The 18,481-nt window shown below is 42.7% G+C and overlaps 1 protein-coding gene across 1 annotated transcript in view; it reads left to right on the top strand.

The window, feature by feature from the left end:
• The window catches only part of REEP1 (receptor accessory protein 1), a 138,210-nt gene that overhangs the window by 48,956 nt on the left and 70,773 nt on the right, over positions 1 to 18,481 (top strand). The window contains exon 2 of the mRNA XM_027860460.1: positions 8,609 to 8,681. Within this exon, the coding sequence (XP_027716261.1) occupies positions 8,609 to 8,681 (73 nt within the window). The remainder of the gene's footprint in view (positions 1 to 8,608; positions 8,682 to 18,481) is intronic.

Genomic DNA, 18,481 nt, shown 5'->3' with positions numbered 1-18,481 from the left:
GTTCATACACCTTGAGTGTCCACTGCCCAACCCTTACCTTTGGCTCAAAGAAGTTGTAGCATGTGCAGCGGCCATACCCTAGTAAACCATCTCAGCAAATGGGCTAAACCAGGCTGAGAATAACCAACAGGCCACAGACCAGTCGGTGAATTAGGGGGATGTCTACCCAAGCATGTGAAGACTTCCCCTGCAGAATGGGCAGATGAGAACAATTTGTTCCAATGGCCACCGAGGTGGCTGAAGCAGGTGCTGTGGAGTGCTTAGAGCTTGGTCAGGCATTGAACATGCCGAGGTCATTCACTGCATCCTGGGCCATCCCCTGTTGTCCTGACTCTTAGCTTGCCAATGGACTTCCACGACTCTGGAAGAAAGAGTGAGGCTGATGACTTTGTGCAGCTCTGTCTCGCTTAAATCCAATTCAAGTGCAAGGCAAGACATCACCTGTCATATCATAGGTCATATCATTGGAAGAATGAACAATAAATAGTCCAAGGCAAATTGAAGAACAAGAGTGTCCTAGAGGGGCAGGGGAGGCCACCTAGAATGCTTTCTGGAGGAAGTGGTGCCAGATTTTTAATGGCAGATGAGGATTTTGAGGAGAGATGAGATCTTGTAGGGAATCATGTAGAGGCAAGAGACGGGAGGCTCCTAATACTTGTACTGCCAACATCATAGGGTAGTTGTGTGGAAGGCACTTTGTGAACTTTCCATCCCTGTAGAAATCTAAATAATGCAAACTGGGAGTCACTGGGCTTCCCCATCCCAAACGAGGGAGAGAGGGAAAGATAAATAAGGGGAGAGAAATCTGAGACCTTTAAGAGCATGGCACCCTTCCAGAAAGGAGTGATGCAGTTATTGGAAAAGGGAGCTGTGTATGGCTGGCACTCCACCAGAAGAAGAAGGCTCCAGAAAGGGAAGAAGTGGAAGTCATCGGCAAGAAGGGACCTTGGGGGCCATCTTGTTCAACACCTTCATTTCACAGATGAGGAAACTGAGACATAGAGAGGTTAAATGGTTTACCCAATAGAGCTTCAGAAGCCATAGTCTAACTCTTTCATTTTATAAATGAGGAAATTGAGATCTGGTGACTTAGCCAAGGTCACATAGGTAGTAGTATGGATTTAAACCCAGGTCCTCTGACTCCTGCTGCTGCTAGGTGGTGCAGCAGATAGAGAGCCAGACCTGGAGTCAGGAAGACCTGAGTTCAAATGTGGCCTCAGATACTTACTAGCTGTGTGACCCTGGGCAAATCATTTAACCCTGTTAGACTCAGTTTCCTCATCTGTAAAATGATCTGGAGAAGGAAATGGCAAACCCTTCTGGTATTCCTGCCAAGAAAACCCCAAATGGGGTCATGAAGAGTTAGCCATGACTGAAACAACTGAACAACAACCCCTGACTCCAATCACATTGAGTTTCCACAGTATCTTTCCTACCCCCTCCTGCCTGGTCAAGCCACATGTCAATTACCTTCCCACTTTCTTTGCCAAAATCTTTTGCATTCCAAATTCAATGCCAGAGTTGGTAGTCTCTGGACCCCCTTTTAAAAGACCGATATGAATCAAAAAGGTCCCTACTCGGTTAGCTATAGCTGGCCACCTTCTCAAGCCGCTGCAGACCGAATGCTCTTGGCATAGCCGGAAGCCTTATGGGTGTATGGGCATGTGTGTGTGTGGGGGGGGGGGGGTTGGAATACAAAGCCTTGGGGATCTTTTAACAATGAAAATAGTGCCAAATGGTAAAGCAGGTGAATTCCCAACACCTCACTGGAGAGGAAATGAGATAACAGGTGTGAAAATGCCAGCAGTTCATGGGCCAAGATGAAACGGACTGAAATCCATTCAAGGGGCTCAGGATGACTATTTCAAGTTCTGATCTCCTTATCCAGGAGAATCAAGTATACATTCACTGGGTTTGTTTACTCTTCTATTCCTAAACCCAATTATTTAAGGAGGCCATGTCTGTTTTGATCCAGAACACCAGCACTACTAAGCTCTCCCACTTGTCTCACTCTATTGCCATTTGCCAGCCCAACTAAGGATATTTCTGTTATCTAAATGAACAGCCTGTTTCCTCTTTAGTTCATTTCTATTCAGACATGGTTTAGACAAAGTGGCCTTTGGAATGCCTCCCAACAGTGAGATTCAGGGACTTGTTAAATTGTTTGATGTACTCAATCCTCTATTATTTATCCTACAACCTGAAAGGTCCATAGTAATGATAACAATGACAGTAATTTGTTGTTCAGTCATTTTTCAGTTGTGTCTGACTCCACTCTGGGTTTTCTTGGCAAAGACAATGGAGTGGTTTGCCATTTCCTTCTCCAGCTCATTTTACAGATGAGGAAACTGAGGCAAACAGGATGAAGTGATTTGCCCAGGATCACCCAGCTAGTAAGTGTCTGAGGCTGTATTTGAACTCAGGGAAATTTGAACTCAGTAGCATTTGTATAGGGCTTTAAGGATTGCAAAGTGGTTTACAAATATATTGTTCTATCCTCATGACAATGCTGGGAGGAAGGTGCTATTATTACCCCATTTTACAGATGAGGAAACTGAAGCAGAGGTTAAGTGGCTTATCCAGGGTCACACAGCTACTAAATCAGGATAGATTTGAACTTGGGTCTCGCTGATTCCAGGTCCAGCATCTTGAACCAAAAGGCACAACAGCCCCCCAGGAGGATGTGAAGTAGGCAGTTTAACTTCTTTCCTCCTGGCTTCCATTTCCTTATCTCCCAGTCATTTTTCAAAATTTCATTTCAGTTTTTTAGTTATCAAAAAAATTCCATTTTTTTCTCCCTCCCACCTTGCCTCCCACTGGAAAAAAAAAGTCAGGTCTTCCTAACTCTAACACACTCTGTTACTGTACCTCCAAACTGCCTCATGCATGATCTGTAAATAATTTTATTTCTGACTTTGATTCTTGAAGTCTGTTTTGGTTATTATGTTTGACTGTGGGTGTGCCTGGTGTTCACAAATAAGATGATCAAGCTATCTTGAGAAGGTAGTAATCCACAGTGGATAGTGGGCTGGGCTTAGAATGAAGACCACAGGGGCTGGACACTGGCTTTGTGTCAGTGGCTATGTCAGCCTCTCTGATCCTCAATTTCTTCCTGTAAAGTGAGGTTAAGATACCTTTGCCAATAGAAAGAGTCTTGCCTCTGGAGTCAGAGGGTTCAAATGCTGTCTCTGACACCAACTGTGTGGCTTTGGGCAAGTCATATAATGTCTTTGGCCCTGAGTTTTCTTATCTATAAAATGAGGGGGATTGGTCTCTGAGGGTGGGTAGATGGATGGGTAGATGGACAGATGGATGAGTGAGTGGATAGATGTATGAGTGGATGGATAGATGGATGGGTGGGTAGATACATGGATGGATAGATGGACAGATGGATGGGTAGGTGGATAGATATATGGGTGGATAGATATATGGGTGGATGGATAGATAGATAGATAGATAGATAGATAGATAGATAGATAGATAGATGGATGGATGGATGGAACAGAACTTGAACCCAGGTTCTCTGACTCCAATTCTCCTCAAACATTAATGTGGTCTTCCTGCTTCCCTTTCTTCTCTCACCCCTAAAATAGAGAAATCCAAAGGGTTTTCCATGTATATCAATATTCTAGAGATTCTATAAACAAAAGACTCAGTCACTTCTGCTGTGAGCACATGCTGTCAAAACAGAGATAACTCATGGGAGGACATCCCATAGGAGGCTGCAAAAATAAGTGTGAAAGAATAACAGGGAAAGGAAGCCAAGGCCAGGGTCCCTCTCTCTGGCTTGAACTCACTGGTTTTGCTCTGGCCTCCCCTGGTTCTCATGGAATGCTGTTGTTTATGAAATTTCAGAAAGACCAAATTCATTTGTTTGTTGGTATTAGAGGTGGGCTTTCCACTGGCCCCTGTTCATCCAGGCTGGCCTCCTGGAGTCAGGGCAGAGGCTGAAAAAACACTTGGACGATGATGAGCTGTTCTCCTCTCCTCCCAACGAGCTGGGATCTGGGGAGCGCTCCTGGAGCCTCCATGGGCTCTGGGCTTCTGCTGAGTCAGCACGGCATGACCCAGCAGCCACTGTGTTCTCTATCCTGGTGTAACTTGGCTCCACTCAACTGATGAGAGTGTCTTCTACAAAGAGGATCCCCAGGACCCTTCTCATTACCTCTCCTGGCTTCTCATTCTCCTTGATCTTTGGTACACTTCACTTTGGGAAATTATGTTAAAATAACAATAACAATAATATTAATAACTCACATTTACATAGGACCATGGACTTTACATCCTCACAACAATGCTGTGTGAGGTATATGCTATTGTTATGCCCATTTTTTGAGATGAGGAAACTGAGGGTCAGAAAAATTAAGGTCATACAACTAATAAATGCCTGGGGCAGAATTTGAGCCTGGGTCTTCCTGACCCCCAGCTCAAGCACTTTATTCACCACACCATGCACGTTACAATGGAAAGAGCACTTGCCTTAAGTCAGAGCACCTGGCCTCTGATGCTTACTATCTGTGTGACCGCTTCACCTGCCTGTGGCTCAGTTTCCTCAGATGTAAAAGAGAGGATTGGACTAGATAGTGTCAGAGGTCCCTCTTAGCTGTGTATCTATGATCCTATGGGGAAACTGAGGCCAGTAGAGATGAAGTGGTTTGCCTAAGGTCACACAGATAACAAGTGGTAGAGCTGGGATTTGAACCCAGACCCTTTGACCCCCAAATCCAGCACTCTCTCTCTGCTTCACTTTGAGGTGTCAAAGAACCAAGAGACTGTAGATAAAACACCTGCTTCACATTGACTTTTAGTCAATTGAAGGCAACTTTTATTATTAAGGACTTACTATGTGCAAAGCACTTACACTAGACTATTACTATTATTGTCTTATTAAGACTTCCATCATTAAGCACCTACTATGTACAAAGCACTTGCAATAGATGATCATTATTAAGCCTTACTAGGATTTTTGTTACTAAGTGCCTACTATGTGCTGGGTGGTACAGTGGATAGAGCACTAGGCTTAGAATCAGGAAGACTTATCTTCCCATGTTCAGATCTGGCCTTAGACACTTACTAGCTGTGTGACCTTGAGCAAGTCACTTAACCCTGTTTGCCTCAGTTTCCTTATCTGTAAAATGAGCTAGAGAAAGAAGTGGAAAAACACTCCAGTATATGTGCCAAGAAAACCCCAAAATGGGGTCACAACGAGTTGGATACATCTGAAAAAATGACTAAATGCAAAACACTTTAACTATACTCTAGGGATACAAGAACAAGATAGTTCCTGCTTACACTTTATTGTGGGGTGGGAGGATACGGCATTTATAAAAATATGTATAATACAAGGAAATTTGAGGAAGAAAGGGACAATGGTGGTGGTGGGGGAGCTCATGAAGGTCTTTGAGAAGGAGGTGGTACCTGGGCTGAGCCTTGAAAGAAGATTCTGAGACTGAGGTGACCAGGGAGGACATTCCTGGCCTAGGGGATAGACACACAAATTCGGAGCCAGCCGTGGTGCTGAATTCCACATACGTGAATGGGATGCTTCCTAACCTGTCTTCCCACCTCTCCTCTCCTTCCTTCATCAGACTGTTGGGCAGAACTTCTCTCTGTAAAGGTCTAACCTTGCCACTCCTGTGTTTAGAATTCTGTTCCTAACCAAGGCAAGTCCATCCAACCCTGCATCCAGGGCTAGCAGACACCCCCTCACATTATAGGTGAGGACACTGAGGTCTACAAGGGACCTCCAAGGCCATCTAATCCAACTCCCTCATTTTGCCTGTGAGCAAACTGAGGCCAAGGAAAGCCAAGGAACTTGTCTAGGACCTCACAGCTAGTAAACATCAATGGTGGAATCTGAACCCAGGTCCTGACTCCGGAGCCAGTGCTCTTTTTATTGTACCACCCACCCTTCCTAAGATAAAGTCAGGTACCTTCTTGGTTATTAAGCCACCACCACACAAGCCGATTCTAGGGTCAGCTTGTGTTCCATAGACATACCCTACACTTTCCTGGTTTCATGCCTTTTGCTCATACTGACCCATTCTTTATTTCTTTTTTCTTTTTTTTTTAGTGTAAAACATTTTCATATTAGTCATTCTTTACAAGACTCAAATAAAAGAAAAAAACAAAAGAAAGTGAAAATAGCATGCTTCAGTCTGTGTTCAGTCAATATCATCTCTTTCTCTGGAGACAGACAGTATGCTTCATCATGAGTCCTTCGGCATTTTCTTGGATCATTGCATTGCTGAAATTAGCTAAGTCATTCACAGTTCTTCATTTTATAATATTACTGTTACTATATACAACATTCTCCCGGTTCTGCTCACTTCACTGTGCATCAGTTCATGTAAGTCTTTCCAGGTTTTTCTGAAGTCATCCTGCTTGTCATTTCTTACAGCACAATAATACAAATTACAATCATATACCACAGCTTGTTGAGCCATTCCCAATTGATGTGCATCCCTTTGGTTGCCAATTCTTAGCCACCACAAGAAGAGCTGCTCTAAATATTTTTGTATAAATAGATCCTTTCCCCTTTTTTTGGATGTCTTTGGGTTAGAGATCTAGCAGTTGACCCATCCTTTAAAGACTTGCTCAAATGCCACCTACTTCATGAAGCCTTCCATGATTACTCTTATTAAAATTCCTTACCATCCTCCTCAAACATAGCACTTTATTTCACAACTCTCAAATGAATGTATCAAGTCATTTTTGTGTGTGGCATTTATCTGTGTATGTATCATATTCCTTTATTAGACTATAAGCTCTGGGAGGGCAGGGATCATGTATGATCTGAACTTTGTATTTCTTCCTGGGGCCTGACACTCTTCTCTGTACACAATTGGTCCATAATTGTTGAATTGATTCAACACACATTTATTAAACACCTACTATGTGCCAAGAACTCTGCAAGAGCCTGGGAATGCTTCCTCAAGTCTGTGATCTCATTGCTGTGGGTACTTTTCTCAACTGGGCAGATTACAATGCCTTTACCCATCTTTCCTCCTGGGCAACTCTTATCTGTGTCTTTTTGTAAGCCTCTGTGGCCCCCAGTAAAATGTTGGGTTGGACTAGATGACCCAAAGTCCCTTCTTCTAGTTCTAGATGGACACTACGGGTGCCTAAGCCTCCAGCCTTTTCAGTCTATCTTGGTAGAAGAAGCACTAACCATTTCTAAGGCAGGAGGGGCTGAATGTTCACCCCACCCCCTCCGAAGCATTCCAGCTCATGACACATGGAGAGGGCAGCGCTGATATTCCGACGGGAGAAGGCATTTGTTAGCTGTAGCTTCCGGTTGAGATTCTTTTGCCATGCTTTGGCAGCAAACGCTAGCGAGCCCCTGGGGAGTTGGGTCAGGGCAGTAGCAACTGCCTGGGATTAACTGGGTCTGTCTTGACCTTCAGCTGGTTATGATCACTCTAATTTCGCATTTTGTCTGCCCTCCTGCTGCTTCCGCTCCCTGATATTCTCTCTCCCACCCCCATGCCTGTTCCCCAGGCCTGTAATGATCTGCTTTCCTGCCTCTTGGAACCCCTAAGACCATTCCAGATCCAGCTCAAGGGCCATAGGAGGCCTCTTCTCATTGCAGACACGCCCATTAATCAACAATGAATCAATCAGCAAGTATTTATTAAGTCACCTACTATATGCCAGGGGCAGCTAGGTGGCGCAATGGATAGAGTGCTGGCCTTGGAGTCAGGAAGATGACTCTTCCTGAGTTCAAATCTGGCCTCAGACACTGATTAGCTGTGTGACCCTGGGCAGGTCACTTCACCCTGTTTGCCTCAGTTTCACCATCTATAAAAAGAACTGGAGAAGGAAATGGCAAACCACTCCAGTATCTTTTTCAAGAAAACCCCAAGTGAGATTGTGAAGAGTTGCACATGACTGGAAAACAACTGAACAACAACAACTATGTGCCAGGCACTGTGTTATGTAAATACATTTTGTATATGCTTAACTGCACATATTGCCCATCCCAGTAGAATATCAATTCCTTGACGGCAGAGACAGTTATATTTTTGTCTTTGTAGTCCATCAGCCATCACAGCTAATAACAACTAAGGTTTATATAGAACTTCAAGGTTTGTAAAGCACTTTACATGTGTCATTTCATTGGATCCTCCAGACATCCCTTTGGAATAGGTGCTTTTATTATCCCCATTTAACAGATGAGGAAACTGAGGCAGAGAGAGGCTAAGTGTCTTACCCAGGGTCACACAGCTGGTAATGGTCTGAGGCAGGATTTGAACTCAGATTTCTTGGCCCCCAAGTCTAACACTGGGTCTAGAGCTTGGCACACATAGGTGCTTAATGAGCACTTACGGAAGTGATCGCTGTTGACCTGGTGGCCTGGCCCATACCCCACAAGTTTTCACATACCGTAACATCTTGGGTGTAACACAGGGTGGTCAGGAGCCTCCCAACACTTTGTGAAAAGCACTCGGCAAACCTTAGAGCCCCCTCTGTAAAATATGAGCTATTGTTAACTCTTGCCCATCTGGGACCTAGTTACTGCTCTGCCCTGGGAGGGGAAGGGAAGCCCCGTTCCCGCGCAGGACCACCAAAATTCACCTGGGTTTGCTTTTGTTTCTCTCTCCCCCAGGCTCCTGTTCGGCACCCTCTATCCTGCGTATTATTCTTACAAGGCAGTAAAGTCCAAGGACATTAAAGAATATGTAAGTAACCCTGTTTTCACCTGGGTGTTCTGGAGGTGCTCTGGGCCAGGCGCTGGCGGGGCTTAGAATGCGGGAGGGGGAGAAGAACCGTCGACAGGCAGTGAGCTCTAGTGAAGAGGGAGCAAGCCTGTTGTTGGCTGTGTGACCTTGGGTAGGGAAATCACTTAACCTCTCTGGCCTCAGTTTCCTCCCCCAGTGTGAATTTTTTTTCCTATCCTGGGAGGAGGGCCACTGAACTTCACAATCCTGTTCTACTGGCTCCTTAGCGGATCAGACGCTGCTGGGTTTGGGGCTGTGGCTCAGCTCCCCCACAGTCCTTCAGGATACTCACTCATGTGCAGCTCTTAGCTCTAGGGCAGGGTCCTGGCCCTAGTATAACCAGGTCCCTCCTGGGAGAGATCTGGCTTTAAGCAAGAGGACCGCCACCTTTCTCCATCACCTGTAGGCCCCTTTGTTAAGTGGGGAGGCAAGGGAAATGGAAAGCAGGCCTAGGCACAAGAGAAAGGAGTGAGAGATCTGGCCCTGAGGATTCTATTGGTAACGGGAGCCTTCTGATGAGGAAACTCTCTACCAACACAGCTCTGCCATTATAACCTAGAGCAGAGCTTCTAGTCATTGACCTAGGCACTGGATGGGGCTGGCAGAACAAATTACAGGCAACCTCTGCTTTCTAACGGAGAACCCGTGGTACTGAGTCTCCCCCAGATTTAGTGGAGTCTGCTGCCAAACGCTTATGACACTGGTGTTGCGACCCTGAGATGCTCTGACTCTCAGTTTCCTCATCTGTAAAATGGGGATAATAGTAGCATCTGCCTCACCAGGCTCTTGTGAGGATCAAATATGATAATATATATGATGCAAAGTGCATTATAAACCTTAAAGCACTATGTGAATGTTAGCTAATATTGTTAATATTTGTAACTATTAATAATTATAATAATGCATTTAAAATAATGCTTTAAGAATATCTTATTTATTATTATTATTATTTTAAATGAATTTATTATTATTACCATCTACCTAGACAGTGTAATTCAGTAGTTGACTTGGCATCCAGAAGATTTGAATTCAAATCTCCCCTCAGACTGCTACCCATGTGACCTTAGGCAAGTTGATTTCATCTGAGGTTCAGTTTTCTTATCTGTAAAATGGGGGTGATCAATAGCTCCTACCTCACAGGGCCTACCTCACAAGGCTCCAAAGAGATAACATGTTCGACATAAAGCACTTTTCAAACCTCAGAGCGCTACCTAAATGTCCTCAGGGGTTTCCCCACAACCTGGTGCCACGTAGGAAACAGAAGAGGGATTATACCGGGAAGGAAAGATCATGTAGACATGCTTCTTTTTGTTCCCCTAAATCTCCCTGCTAGGCTGTCAAAGTGCCTATGTTTTAATATTCATTTTATTTTAATTAATTTTAATATTAAATATAAATAATACTAATTCCTTGGGGCCCGAAGGCTCAGTTTGAAGGAATCGCCTCTTAGCATGTTAACACATCCTGGGAAAGGTAACACCTTAAGCAAACATCTTAGGTTATTAATGATTATCTTACCTGAATGAATTTTTCTACAGTGACAGCTGGCCCTATAAAATTGGAACATATTCTTTTATGTTAAAATTTAACATCAACTGTGTGACTTTGGGCAAGTCACTTAACCTTGATTGCCTCACCAGAAAGCAAAATACACACACACACACACACACACACACACACACACACACACATATAATCATTCTCCTCTACCTAGTTCAGGGCCCCCACCCCACCTGGGTTGCTTCCTCTCAGAGTCGGAGACTGAGAATGTGGTGATCCCATTGGATGCAGAATCAAAGACCGGTAGGTCAGACACCCCTATGTATGGAGACATTTTCTCGTTTTCCTCCCAGATCCTCACGTGCAACAGATAGGGGGAATCCCTACTAGACCTAGGCTCTAGGAATAGGGGAGAGGGTTGTTTGTTCTTGGTCCTAGATTTGTGATCTAGACGGGGAAATTAACTTTCCCAGCTGCTCCCTTCCCTCTCCCCAGAAGTCTGGAAGACAGGAAGAGGACCTCATCCCCTTAGAAAGAGTATCATTTTACCTTGTGGTGTGGCTGGTGATTGGGACTAAATTAAGTGTGGGAGGGGTAACGAATTTTTCATGCCAGGATCATTAGAAATGGCTTTACCCGTCTCATCTGTCTCCATGAATGACCTCCGGGGACCCAAGAAAAGACAATTCAAGGAGATAAACAGGGCAAGCAGGGGCACAGGTTATCCCTCTGTGATGGAACAGGGCATCCCAAGCCCTGCCTCTACTTGCCTTGGGTAGCTCTTTGATACCAGCATCTGAGGACCAGCAAGGGACGACTGTGTATTCCAAACCAGCTTCTCCTCCTCATCCTGGGCTCTGCTCCTTCCTTCTCATAGAATGTAAGCTCCTTGAGGGCAGGGAATATTTTACTTTGGTCTTTGTAATGGCCAGCTCCTCACACAGAGTAGGTACTTCATAAATAGTTGTTAATTGAATGTAAGATCCTTGAATGTTGGGTTGCTTTGTCTTTTATATTTATATCCCCAGCAGAAGGGATACAAGTAGAGTTCCTGGCACATAGTAGGTGCTTAATAAATACTTGTTGATTAAATTTAAGCTCTATGAGAATAGAGGTTGTTTCAGTCTTTGTATTTGTGTCCCCAGCACCTAGCTCAGTGCCTCACACATGCTTGTTGATTGAATATAAACTCCTTGAGAGTAGAGAACTTTAATTTTTAAAATTTGTATCCCTAATACCCAGTAGCACATAGTAGGTGCTTAATCAATGCTTGTTGATTGAATGTAATTTTTATGAGAATAGGAGTTGTTTCAGTCTTTGTATTTGTGTCCCCAGCACCTAGCTCACTTGTAAGCCAGGATGCAGGGTAGTAATTGGCAATGAGAAATGGAGTTGCTGGGTAGACTGGCTCATTGTGTTGACTGGTCAGTGCATCCTCTTCCCAGGAGGGAAATTGACTTGAAGACTGAGATAAGATGGGAAATCTTTTAAATATGGGATCAAACCATTGGGAATTGCAAGGTCTCAAGTGATTTGCAAGTTGTGGTAGCTCAGTGCACCCTTACCTACTGAAGGCATGTCAACTAAGTGAGCCAGGTGTTATTTTAACAAAGATTTATTAAGCTTCTACCTTGTGAAGAGCATTTTAGTGGACACTCTTAGGGATAGACCAAAGGAATCTAAACCCCAAACAGGTATATATTTATAAAATTATTGTCAAATAATAAAATAAAATTACACAGATATATGCTATGTTATCATAGAAATAAAATTATAATTTATAAATTATAAATTATAAAATCTTTACATATAACTATGTATAATTTCCCCTCATACACTTTCCATTCCAGTTAAACTTGGCTGCTAGATATTCCCTTTGTATAAAATTTCATTTCCCACCTCTTTGTCTTTGACCACTTGGTGCCCTGTTTCTTCCTCACCTCCAGGTTGAGGCAAGTCAACAAGAATTTACTAAGTGCTTACAATGTTCTAGGCATTGGGCTAAGAGCTAGAATTGCTAATATCCTTCAAGGTTTTTCCTGCTTTCTCCCAAGTTGTTTCTGCTCTCTTTAAATCACTTGTATATACTTTGTATTTACTTATCTGCTCCTGTTGTATCCCTCTCCCTTCCCAGTAGAATGTAAGCTCCTTGAGGGCAGGGCTGTTTTGTTTTTGCCTTTGTATCCAATGCACCTAGTGCTGGTGCCTGGTTTGTAACAGATGCTTAATAAATACGGTTGAATTAATGCCTATGCATATTAATAGATGATAAAATCTTAATACAATAATCGCTCCAAGATGGTGGTTACTATTTTGAGCCTGGGAAAAAACCTAAACATCATTTGATTTTTATGAGGCATTAATAACCATCAGGTCCACCACCTGGCAAAAGGGATTAGCTTTTGTCCTGCTTGGCCTCAGAGGGCAGAACCGGGCCAGGCCAGGTGGACATTGCAAAGAAGCAAATTTAGCTTTGACGTCCTTCCCAGAGCTGCTTCAGAGTGGAAAGGCTTGCTGCAAGGTCAGTGGCTCGCCTCAGTAGAGAATTGGGAGCAGAGGGCCCATTCCTGCTCATTCTGTAGTCAATACAGGGGATGCTTATTCAGATATGGGTTGGAATAGATGACCTCTGAGGCCTTTCCATCTCTGAGCTTTTGGTAATGGCTAAGTAGTCATTTCATATGGCTTATGTTTACTTTGTCTGTATTAAATATATTAAGTACCTGGCATTTATACTTTATCTAATTATATATATATACATACATATATGTGTATGGGCGATGGACTTTGTGTATATATGTGTATATGATATATATATGGTTTTTCTTTCCCTTCCCTTCTTCTTTTCTCTCTCTTCCCTTTGCTCCCTTTTCTTTTCCTTCCCTATTTCCCCTTGTGCAACTTAATAATCCTATGAGGGATTCTGTGTCATGGGCCTCTTTGTTAACCTGGTAAAGCCTATGGATCCTTGCTCAGAAAAATATTTTTAAGTTCACAAAATGCATAGAATTACCAAAGAAACCAATTATAAACCAAATTATATGTATGTATGTGTGCGAATTTTTATTCATTCATTCATTTGTTTGTTCATTTATTTATGCATGAATGTATGTTCATGGGCCCCAAGTAACCAAGCCTTTTCTTAAGAGAGCTGCTTAGATGAAATGAAAGGTTAAGTGACGTTCTCAGGGCCATGCAGTCAGGATGTTTCAGAGGTAGAATTTGAACCCAAGTCTTCTGAGGCCACCTCACCTTGAGCCACCCTAAGCTGCCTCTTCAGTACATGTTGGTTCCACTGATAGAATATAAGGTTCTTGAGGGCAGGGGTTATTTAATTTTTGTCTTGGTACCCCTATTACCACAATTTCTTTTCTTTTTGTGAGGCAATTGGGGTTAAGTGACTTGCCCAGGGTCACACAGTTAGTAAGTGTCAAGTGTCTGAGGCTGGATTTGAACTCAGGTCCTCCTGACTCCAAGGCTGGAGCTCTATCCACTGCACCACCTAACTGCCTTCCCCCCAATTTCTTAGCACAATTTCTGGCCCATCGTATTTGCCTGGTCATTGCTTGTTAATTAGTTGATAGTACTAAGGCAGCTGGTGGCCCAGTGGATAGAGTGCCAGCCCTGGAGTCAGGAAGACACCTTCAGGCGTTCAAATTTGTCTGTCACTTCACCCTGTTTGCCTCAGTTTCCTCATCTGTAAAATGAGCCCGAAAGGGAGATGGCAAACCACTCCAGTATCTTTGTCAAGCAATCCTCACATGGGGTCACAAGGAGTCCGATGGTCCCCAGAGTGCTCTTCTTACTGGCCCCAGGGACTCCTTGGCTTCTCCTTCCTCTGCTACGAGAGTGCGCCCGGTTAGAGCAGCGGAGGCTGCCCTCCAGAGCAGAGGAGAGCTCCAGCTCTGCTGAGGTCTTCCCAAGTCTCCATTCTACGTTCCCAGGCTCTCTCCAGATCTGTAACCCCGGCCGAAGCCTCTCTGCTGAGCCCTTTTGGAGACTGGGTCTCCCTGCCTCCGCCAGGTAAAAAGAGGAACAGCAGCTCATTTCTCCAAAAGGGCCGTTTCTTTCCTCAGGCAGCCTGGGGGCCCCGGCCTCTTGGAGGCAACAGACCTGGTATGGACACCCAATTGGCCAAGCCCAGCTCGGAACCCCCAAACAAAGTGATCTGCCAGCCTTCGCCTTCCTTCCCCGAAGCAGGGACCACGGGCATGCACCACCTCCCCTGGCTTCTCCTGAGCCCCAGCCTGGAGAACTCAAGGTCTCTCTACACTTGGATGTCTGCTTGACCTTTCCACCTCCACAACTCAAAACTGAACTCCTCCTCTGGACTGCATGATTTCCTTCTTTACCGTAACACCCTTGCACTGCCATTTACTGAAGCCCCGAACCTATTTTTTTTCCTCAATGTTATTTTAAAGAAATATTTTTTTATCATGAATTTTTGTTGTTCAGTCATTGACATCCAACTCTTCATGACCCTGTGCACCATAGCACCCCAATACTATTCATGGGATTGTCTTGGCAAAGATGCTGCAGTGGTTTGCCATTTCCTTCTCCAGTTTATTTTACAGATGAGGAAACTGAGGCAAACAAGATTAAGTGACTTGTCCAGGGTCACACAGCTAGTAAGTGTCTGAGGTCGGATTTGAACTGAGGTCTTCCTGACTCTAGACCCTGAGCTCTATCCACTGAGCCACCTAGCTGCCTCCATCATGGATTTGAATAGTCCTTAAACACAAAATGTTTTAGTATACAAAGGAAAACAACAACAAAAAAGATCACAAGTGAAACTGTGAGCTTGTGTTACATACAGTTTTGGATTTTTTTTTTTTTAAAGTCTGAATTGAATTTGAGTCAACATGGCGGCAGGTTCCTGGCCCCTGGAATGGATAGAGCCTACCCTAAAGGCAGGAGGGTCTGGTTCAAATACTAGCTCTGACTTACACTGGCTCTGATTCTGGGCAAATTGTTTCACTTTTCAGTGCTCTACGCAGCTTTGTCTCTAAGACAGAGACACAGGGCTTTTTTTTCTTAATTTAATGTTTTGATAACTGTATGTCAATGTAACTAGTTTCCTTTGTAATCCTATATGTTTCATTTTATGCATCTTAAAACATGATTCTGAGAAGGAATCCATGGGCTTCACCAGATTTCCAAAAGGGCCCATGACCCCAGGGCAATGAACCCCTCACTCGAAGACCCTTTGTTTCAGAGGTGCTGATCTCTATTAACTAAGGAAGATTCTGCCTGCAGCTCTCTACACCAATGAAGTCTGAGGTTCAGTTGAAAAAAAAAAAAAAAGATTTGTACACGGTAGCAACAAAACTGCCCTTCCTCCTCTTAGCCTCTTCTGAAATTCCCACTGTTTTCTATTCCGCTTAAAGATATCTTATTAATATTCCTTTTTTTGTATCTCTGACAATATCCACTAACTGCATTACCAATAGAAGCCCTTCATTGTAAGAAATAAATAGAGTAGACTTAGACATTTACTAGCTGTGTGACCCTGGGCAAGTCACTTAACGCTGATTGCCTCCAAAAAAAAAAAAAGAAATAAGTAGAATTAAACAAACCTGTTTAACATGTTGGTTCTCCATGAAAGCATATGTCTCATTCTGCACCTTAAGACAATGGGTTCTTTCTTTCCTTTTTTTTTTTTTTTTTTTTGGTGAGGTAGTCAGGGTTAAGTGACTTATCCAGGGTCACATGGCTAGTAAGTGTTAAGTGTCTAAGGCTGGATTATGAACTCAGGTCCTCCTGACTCCAAGGCCAGAGCTCTATTCACTGCACTACCTAGCTGCCCCAACAGGTTCTTTCTGACAAGAAGCAGGTGGCATGTTTCTACCTTAGCTTTCTGAAATCAGGATTGGGTTTGAAGTCATCCTTGACTTCTCCCCATATCCAGTCCATTCCTTCATCTGTCTATCCATTCACAAGCACTTATTAAGCTCCTTCTGTATGCTAGACAATGTATGTTGGTTGATGAGTGCTCAAAGATGAGCATAAAACAGTGCCTGCCCTCAAGGAGTTTATACTCTATCTGGAGTAACCTAGTTTTAAAGCTGGAAGGGTCATTAAAGGCCATCTAATCAACCACACTGCTCATTTTTCAGATGAGAAAACTGAGGCTCAGAAAGGTTACATAACTTAATCAACATCATACAGCTAGGAAGTAAATACAGAATATGTGTATGTAGGTGTATCTATATCTATAGATATATAAAATATAATCATTATTTGGCAAATATTTATGGTGTGCCAGTCTGTACAAAATGGTGCCAGGCAATGAACCCCCATGGATTCTTTCTTCAAAATGTCTCTTGTATCTGTTCCCTTCTATTCTCACTGCTGCCCCCTCAGTCTAGGTTCTTATTGCTTGTGGAGTGGAGTGTGGGATGTTCCTAGGAGACAATTTGGGGAACCATGAGTCCTGGGTTCATCCCCCGCCTGGCTTGGCCTGTTGAATTGTGATTTTCACCCAGGTTCATGTCCTCCTTCTATAGTATTAGCTATGTGACTTTGGGCAAATAATTTCACCTATGAACCTCAGTTTCCTCATCTTTAAAATGGAGATATTAATAGCTGTAGTACTTCTCTTATAGCATTGTTGTGAGGCTCAAAGATAGATATGTATATTCATAACACATGTATTTATGCAAAGATACATATAAAAATGATGAGAGTTTAAAACTTTTGGTACATTCTGTATATATGCATATATATTAGCTTTATATGCCTTCTCAGGCATATATAGCTCTTGGTTGCTCTTGATGGGCAAAATATTCATCATTATTCATGTTTTCCTTCCCTGTTTTCCAGTGATGTTAAGCACTCATTCCAACCAATGCATTTGGGCAGCTTATAGTCTGGGGCACTGATGTTAAGTGACTCTCCAGGGTCATAGAGCCAGACTATGTCAAGGTAGGCTTGAACCCAGGTCTTCCAGATTCCGAGATGAGTTCATTATTCACAACCAACTGCCTCTCAAGTGTATGTGGGTTTGTGAGGGAAGATGTAAATACTTATGTACATGGATTAGGGATAGTTTAGGGATTGGACCTCGGATTTCATTGCTGTGGGGCACTCCAGGATGAGGAAAGCTCCCCACCAATGCAAGTTACCACACTCTCTGTGACTTCTGGTCTTAAGAGAGTTGTCTTGAGCACTGAGATGGGGTAGATTTCAGAGGCAGGACTTGACTCCAAGGCTAGCTTTCTCCTATGCCACCACTCCCTTTCCTATGTATGTATATATATACTTTTAATAAATATATATAAGTATATATATGTATATATACTTTTAATAAAATTTTATTTAATAAAATAAATAAATAAATGAAGATTTATTTAATAAAATTTTATTATAATGTTTACTGTGATTTAATCCTAGCCTGGAGGCTGAGATTGAGCAAGTTAGCGTGATGTACTAGAAAGGGCTCCAGACTGCTACATTATAATGACCAAGTATGGTTCCAAAAAAGAGATGAGAAATGGTGCCTGCCTCCTGCTTCTTTGCTGAGGTGGAGAGGTTTGGGTGCAGATACATAGTGTCAAATTAAAAAAAAATCAGCAAGCATTTATTACCTTCCTGAAATTTTTTTCTTGTTCTTTTTTCATTGTTTATTATACAGAATGGCTCTCTGGGAGTAAGAGGGGATAGAATCATTGGGAAGTACAGATGATGTGAAAACAAAAAAATAGCAATTAAATTTTATTTTTTAAAAAAGCATGCTAGTCTTAGAGTCAGAAGATCTACATTTGTGTCCCACTTCATCCGCTTACCATCTGTGTGACCTTGGGCAAGTCATTTCTCCCTAAGTCACAGTTTTCACATCTGTAAAATGGGAAAATTGTACTGGATCACTTTCCTGTTCAAAAAACCTCAGCTGCTCCATTGTTTGTAACAAGAACTTTAAGTCTGTTCTGTGTTATGGCCGCCTTTGACGACGGTCTGTTGAAGCCCAGCGACCCCTTCTCAGAATAATGTTTTTCAATGCATAAAATAAAATACATAAGAAACTAATTGTATTGAAATAGTTATCGAACTATTAAATAAATGTTAAACGTTATTATTTTAAATGAATAAAATAAAACAGGATTATAAAGGAAATTAATTATATTGAAAATGTTAAATAAATGTTAAATATCAAATTTAAAATTAATGTTTCAAATGCATAAAACAGGGTTGTAAAGGAAACAAATTATATTGAAGTATCATTACCAAAATATTAACTCATTGGTAAATTATTATGACATTAA

Source organism: Vombatus ursinus, unplaced genomic scaffold (genome assembly GCF_900497805.2).
Source record: "Vombatus ursinus unplaced genomic scaffold, bare-nosed wombat genome assembly UNPS02014181.1, whole genome shotgun sequence".
NCBI lineage: Eukaryota > Metazoa > Chordata > Mammalia > Diprotodontia > Vombatidae > Vombatus > Vombatus ursinus.
Note: the sequence above shows the minus strand (reverse complement) of the source record. Positions and strands in the feature narration are given on the sequence as shown.